The 7,894-nt window shown below is 27.9% G+C and overlaps 2 protein-coding genes across 2 annotated transcripts in view; one reads left to right on the forward strand and one right to left on the reverse strand.

The window, feature by feature from the left end:
- Positions 1-4,372, reverse strand: part of LOC100167543 (UDP-glucuronosyltransferase 2B15) — a 7,206-nt gene extending 2,834 nt beyond the window's left edge. The window contains exons 1-3 of the mRNA XM_001943802.5: positions 4,172-4,372; positions 2,319-3,160; positions 1,301-1,520 (exon numbers count right to left, since the gene is read on the reverse strand). Of these exons, the coding sequence (XP_001943837.2) occupies positions 1,301-1,520; positions 2,319-3,140 (1,042 nt within the window). The 5' untranslated portion in view covers positions 3,141-3,160; positions 4,172-4,372. The remainder of the gene's footprint in view (positions 1-1,300; positions 1,521-2,318; positions 3,161-4,171) is intronic.
- Positions 899-7,894, forward strand: part of LOC100169601 (UDP-glucuronosyltransferase 2B17) — a 14,239-nt gene continuing 7,243 nt past the window's right edge. The window contains exon 1 of the mRNA XM_016807822.2: positions 899-916. The gene's annotated coding sequence lies outside the window, so the exon portion shown is untranslated. The remainder of the gene's footprint in view (positions 917-7,894) is intronic.

Consider the following 7,894-nt stretch of genomic DNA (forward strand, 5'->3'; position numbering starts at 1 on the left):
GATTCGAGCGGGAAAAACGTGCGACAAGCTTAAAATGATGTGACACCTCGATTCGTATGAGAATTTTACAAAAAAATACAAATTGAGTATTTATTTTTACATTTAAGATAATGTTCTAAAAATAATTTTAAAAAACCCAGATTTTGAAGGTAGAAAAAATATTTCAAATATATCATCATTGGGTCATCACACTGAGCACGTCTATACTAGTTTCCTCATCCATTTCAGAAACACCCTGAATATCTAAACTTGAACTGATATTATTATTTAAGTCTAATACAGTAAATTAATAAAAAAAAAATCCTTTTTATAACCCAAATAAGTTTTATACATATAACTCATAATTATATGTAGGTACTTTATGAATAAAAATATTTTTTATAATTTGGATATACTGTACTGTTATGTACTTTTATGTGTAAATAGTGATATATTTCATTCTATAATGTACTCAGATTAATGAAATCAGTGTCAACTTCAAAAAATCATAAAAAAAAATTAAATACATTTATATAAATAATATTACAATAATAATAATAAAAAAAATAGCAGGAACCTTTAATGAATAAGTATGAAACATATTTAAGGTAAGAGGTTAATTAAAAATGTGATGTCAATATTTTTTTGTGAGAGGGAGAGGGGCGTCAAATATTGTTGCCCTAGGGCGTTATTGGTAGTTAAGACGGCACTGCTATGAGTATAATATTATGTATATTGCAGTATAATATATTAAATCTTTTTTTAATAACATAATGATCAACTATGGTATTTTCACAGAATATGTCTATATATTTTTTAAGATTCTGAACGGAGTGATAAATGTATTGATTTTACAGTGATGTGTGTTTTTTTTTAGTTTATCATCACGTTTTGGGGCAGTAAAAGTGTTTTCAAAAATTTTCAACTTCAGTTTCAGGTAACAACGTGAATATAATTGGTACTTTTGGGGGGGGGGAAAAACGGGAAAAATTAGGGAAAAACGTGAATTTTTACGCAAAACCAGTTTTTCGATAAAATAATTTTTTTTTATTTTACTATTTCTCAAAAACTAAAAAATATAGATACTTGAAATTTTTGGTATTACCATAAATATATATATAGGTATTATAAAATCATTTGACCACCACTGTTTATAACAACATATTATAATATGTAATTGTATCGACGTATCATTTTTTTTACACAATAATATATCATTAAATTTAAAGTTAACACATCCATGTGATCCACTCGCTACCCACTCTAGAGAAACCACAAACCTAAGTTTTTTTTTATTTATCAATATTTTACCGAATCTTACAAAGTACATCTCGTTGAGGAAACCATTTCTTTATCATAATATTCTCTGGTATGTTCATCATTTCATCTTCATATTTTAACAGCACTCTCTGAGGAACCTGACTCAATACTTTTATAATAGCATTTCTAATATTTTCTGGTATTGAAGATACTGCCACGACAGAACCTAATGTGAAAACAATGACTCCATTTGGCGAGTTTTCGATGAATTCTGAAATATCCTGTATAAATAATAATTAATATATCAAGTGTTTTAGTGTTAACTTTTTTTTTATTAATTAACCCGCGGCAACTTAGGCCATTGGGTGATTTTTAACTGTGTGGGATAGTACTGTAGGTTTAAACACGTTTTTCACAGTTTGGCAGATTTTTTAGTGGGCACCCGTAGGTATCTGCCATGCTCGGGTTGGGAAGGCGGCACTTCTTCTCCGGACACCGTGACTTGCCCGAAGAAAAATGCCACCCGCGGCCGAGGTTTTGAACCGGCGTCGGTACGCGTCGCAACCGATGCCTTAGTCCACTCGGCAACTCCGCCCCACTTTAGTGTTAACTGTTTATATAATATTTAATGAATATAAAATATCTAACTAGATATCAATATTTTTAACACTGGGACATTGAGCTTCCATAATTAAATTGTTCATCAATTTTATATTTTAAACCTACCTACTTTCCAATGTTGTGTATTACCTAGATAAATTAATTATTTATCATCTTGTCTAGAAAAAAACTATTATTTATTATTATTATTATTATTATTAGGTAAATCATTAAAATTACAATTTATGTATTATCTTTTTGTATCCTTACTATAGAACACACATGATATTCTTATCATTGAGTTTTATAATAGGTCAATTAACTCCAATATTAACGCTCATTATACCAAATAAGAAATACTGATTGCAAATTTGCTATTTTGTCCATTTATAAGATAGGATAACACATCATGCGAACGTGATGTCCACTACATTATATATTATCGCAATTAAGCTTTTACAGATAAAAAAATTACTCACGTCAGGTATTTTTTTTGGTGGACTGAGATGTATACCACCAACTTGAATGACACTTGGTAGAATAGGTCTTGGGGCATCGGTAATAAAATGTGCGTTACTAAATATTATGGAGGGCTTAATGGGTTCGATCAGATCAAAAGGCTCTTTATCGACTATTCTTGCCAACCAAATTTTGTACTGAAGCAAAAATGTTGTAGAAAACAACAACATAGTGTTTGTAAATCGTTCAATCATTGTTCTTGGAACGCTGTGATCAGCCAATACATGTGACACAACAGCTGGGTTTGGATAATGCCCTAAGATAGTACGTTCTATGTATGATATTAAAGGTGGTGGTGTGACGTATATTAATGGTATGTCAAATTTTGCAGATAAATATGAACCGCATTCCGATGCCATTAACTCTATGATGATGACATCAAAATTTAATTTTGATTTAGTTAATATGTTCTTAATGAAATTATTTTCGCCTAATATCTTACAAACGCTTCGACTATAACCATTAACAAAATTAATTAAATCGAAATACGCAGTAAATTCTTTATGCACCAAGTCAATGTCCAACCGTACCAATGTTCTAATTTCTTTAGATAAATCTACCTCTGTGTAATTTTCTCGGTCACCAGTAGTAAATGGTGTCAAAACTGTTACTTGATGACCGTGGTCTGTTAATGCACGGAGTATTCCTTCCATAAAGTTCCAATGACTCTTTCCAGCTATTGCACCAATAGCCAAAATTCGTTCACCTTCTACTGGTTTAAAATACAACGTAGCAACGCCACAATAAAATGTAATAATCAATATCTTAATGAATGCTGTCATAACTGTATGCTCCCCGTACTCTAAAAGAAACGAAGATAGTAAATATATTTAATTCACAAATTATTTGAAATTATCCATACGGCAAAAGTGTTGTCATATTGGAAACTCCATTTCCTAACATTTTTAATTTTCTAACATATACAACATACTCTAAGTATGCCACTTGCCACTTGCCATAGTCACCAAACAGTAATGAGTAATATGATTTCAAAATATTATAATGATATAGAAGTTGTGCAGAGAGGGATCATATCATTGTACATAAAAAAATATGCACTACGAATTTTTATAAAAAATAGGGTCTAAATCATATTATATAAGTTGATGAATAGTGCATGAATAGATGAATAGATACATATGATTAGTAAGTAGGTAGTTAATTATTATTTTTATGTTTTATTTCAGCTTATAGAGGCTAAGTTAAATTCTGCTTATAAAAGAGATCAATTTTGTATAAATTTATAATATTCGATACATTTTTGACGAATTACATACAATTTAAATTAAATTGCAGAATAAAAATCAATAACTTTTTTACTCCACGGTGGTTATGAAATAATTAAATTAAAAAATACAAAGTGCTTCAGCTAAACTAATATACCAATGATTTATTTTCTATTTTAATGCAAAATACTACAATCTTGTGTAGTGTAAAATTACACAGTGGTCATTCGTGTTTTCCTGTATTTTCTATAGGTATAGGAAAATGGGAAAATGCGATAGCCCAGTGGCTGAACTGAAATGTTAAGGTAGTGATGATCATAGTAAATATGTTTTGAAAAATAATTTTAACTTTATTATTACTGACAAATTCTTATAATATATTGTAATAAAATTGGTCGTTTAAATTTAAGAATAAAAAAATGTACTGATACGGGTAATTTGTAGGTAATTCTACCAATATATAGGTACAATAAAATTACACAGTAATTAAGTAGGTACCACAGTAATTATTAAAATGTATGAGTTTAGCAGCTAATAATATATGTATAGTATATGTATATGTATGGTTTATACAGCGAGTTACTTACTTGATAGTTGATATTATAAAATTTACAATCTACGCAATAGAGTTGAGATTTATTATGTTACCTATATTACATTCAACATTTTATTTTAATAATTATTGTTATATTATGAACAATGAACATATTAACCACTTTAATAACATTAGAATCATAAATTAATTTCTAAATAGACACGAAAACACCGTGCATAACATACTGAATGATATCACAGTATCACACCAATGAAATCGATTATAAATATCAAAAATAATATAGATATTTTATTTATCTAATCCTATAGGTATCCCTATTGCCTACCATGGATTCCCAAGGACTGTATTATTTTTTTATTAAAGCCTTGGTATCTAGGGCCATTGGCTACAACAGATTTATAAAGGTCACATTATATCATAAGTTTAATTACATTAATATTAATATGCAATGGAACATAATAATTGTTCTTCGGATGTGCCGTGTACTTGTTATATTTTAAAAATATTATTTTTATATGTACCTATTATATATATTGCATATTTGCATAATATAGGTAATTTGATTTATATAGGAAATTTTGGTTATTGGTTATTTAAGTTAGCTTTAATTATTTAGCTTCAGGTACCAAATACGTTACTTTGTAATAAGTTTATATTTCTAATTGAATAATTTAATTAAACTTATAAACACCTAGGTACATACCTACATTTTTAGTCATTAAAATTAAAATTGTTAAAATATATATTCATTTTAATCTTAAGTGGTCTTATATCATCTCTAATAAAAAATATATATTTATTTATTTTTATGTTAATGACGTAAAATTCTAATATAAAAGAACCAAATGTGTTGTCAAATAAAAAAAAAAAATGTTAGGAATCCTTGGTCTATACAATATTTATACATATTGAGATAAAAAAAATATTATCAAGTACATATTTTTAACATAATTCAATATTTTTGTTTATTTATATAGAGATGACCTAACTTGATTGAACAAATAAACGATAGCAACATTTTTTTATTAAATTAATTTCCTATATCAAAGATAATACTTTTTTACGTCCTAAGTTGATAAAAAATTTATAACTGTCTTATTTTAATATGTTGAAAATATATTGCAATGTTGTCCAAAGTCCAAATGTTATATAATATGTTTATCGTTTATGAAAAATGAATTTCAAGTTTAGTTTAATATTCATAATTAATAGTCATACGTATGTCGTACACAAAATCGTTCAGTAGATATATATGATAATAATTTTTATTCTGCACTTAAAATAAATGTTTAAAAATTAAACATTACACCCATGGACCTTGAGTGTCAGTCCGTTTTTAATTATTAAGTAGGTACCTCACGGCTAACGCGATAACCGTGTTCCCTGGGATGACATCAAAAGTTTTTTTACTAAAGTACCTATTAATATATAATATACTACAATTATCAATTTTATAATTATAATTTAGAAGTATTAACATTATTTAGAATAGAAAATGTAATAACACTACATTTATTTATAATATTAGTAGGAGGTAATTTTGATGACTCCGAGTAACAAACTTGTCTAGATTTTACTGTAAAATTAAAGTATCAGTTGGATACTTTTAAATTTGAATAGTAAAACATATTTAATATTTTAATGTTTATTTATTATAATATAGTTTTGATTTCTGATCGGAAACAGTATAACTACTCGTATAAGAAATCGATATATTCATGAAAAGTTGTCCATTTCATGAAGTGGAAACGGAAAATAATATAGCCTTAGGTACTATGTGTCAACAAAAACAATTTCACAGTAATATAATATATGTATAAATATTCAAGTCATTTTAGATATTATATAAAAAAAAAAAAAAATACTTATTTAAAAAAACGAAAAATGTTATGCTCAGCAAATCACGTTAGTATTTAGAGACTATTAGAGTTACTTTTTTTCGATTACCATAATAATACAGTAATTCACCAATGTTTAATTTTCTATATTTTTTTTTTTCGTATTACCGAGGACCGGGGAGAGAACTGTGATTTCAAGAGAACCGCGATCTGCAAGAGAACCACGATTTGCATTTATTTTCTATATTAATGCAAAAGCCTTAAAGTTTTAAATTACACAGTGAGTTTCATGTTTTCTTGTATTTTCTGTATAGAAAACACGCTAGCCGATCTTATCAAGATAATTTTGATAATATTAAATATATTATTATAGCTTTTCGAAGTTAAAAGGACGTAACACCGACATTTTTTGTCTCCTTCTTACAAGTGCATAACATGGCAAATTGTACGGTCAGCTGATCGCGTTTAGCTCTTTTAGTTTAACAATTAGAGTAAATTGACCTCTTATAAAATTTAAAGATAAGATTATTATCTAAGCAATATCGTAGACTTTTAATTATATTTTAATTTTAAAGCGCGTTATGAGTATTTTAAAATTGTAAATTGTTTGTGCATAGGTATTAAAATATGTATAGCTCGCTTTAAAATTAAAATATTATAAAAAGCCTTGATATTCCATAGATAATAATCTTACCTTTAAATTTTATAAGAGATCAATTCACTTTAATTTTTAAACAAACGGAGCTAAACGCGATCTGCTGAGCGTAAAATTTGGTATGTTACGCACCTTTAAGACAAAATTAATGTCCGTTTAAGTTACACAATGTAACGTCCTCAGTCACAAATCACAAAACAATTTGAGTTCCACGCCGTCATGTTTAAACACCGATAACATATTAATTATCTTCATGACAAACCATTTTCTCATGAAGCATGATTATTTATATAATATGTGTGTTTTAAATTTAAATTTATGTTACGTTTTGTTGTGCCCAGTAACCTATATAACAAATTTCTATATTATAGTGTAGTATAAAAGTCTGTGACAGTGTGACATGGATGATAGATATACACAACATTACAACAAGGTTACGTTAGGTTAGGTGTGCGTGAAGATATTATCTTCTCTACATCGTGATTGTGCACAATGGTTTGTTTTGTTCCGTTTAATGCACAGATATCTATACTGTAAGTTACATATTATCATTATATGCATTTAAAATAAAAACCCTAAAATATGATAAATACAAATAGTATTTTTTGATTCAGTAGAATATGAATCAAATTTGTTTCTAGGTCAGCATTAAAATTAATAGGTAAATAGAAAAAAAATACGAAATTTAATAACTATTTGATTCCTAAATATTACCTACTTCGGGAAGTATAATTATTATAACATTAGTCATTGAGTATACAGTCGGCAGATTAATCCTTGAAAGTCGGCAACATTCACCTCAAACCCCCCTAAAAATTAACTCTAGGATCGCCCCTGATTACGGTACCTCTTAATGTTCAGTATTTGAAGTGTTTTTGAGTGTTAAGGTGGCACTGAACTTTTATCTCATAATTCATATGAGTGATTTCTAAATGTTTTGCTAGTTGCTATGTTATCCATTTGTTAGATGGGACAAGTACAACACTCACTACTATACATTTGTGGGTGTAACTAAAAATTTCATCAGGGGGTGCAATTGTAATATGTAATATTTAGACTTAAATAAAAACACCGGATAACTAATAAATGGTGGACCGTACTGAGTGTGGGGTGATCCAATATACATATACATTATACATATATACACATTAGGCATATACTTACGCTCCCTCATACACCACACACGACACATGCAAAACATAAATGATATTCAACACCTCTCCGACCAGCCGTTTAGTAAAAACCAACTATCAATTATCAA

Source organism: Acyrthosiphon pisum, chromosome A1, assembly GCF_005508785.2.
Source record: "Acyrthosiphon pisum isolate AL4f chromosome A1, pea_aphid_22Mar2018_4r6ur, whole genome shotgun sequence".
Lineage (NCBI taxonomy): Eukaryota > Metazoa > Arthropoda > Insecta > Hemiptera > Aphididae > Acyrthosiphon > Acyrthosiphon pisum.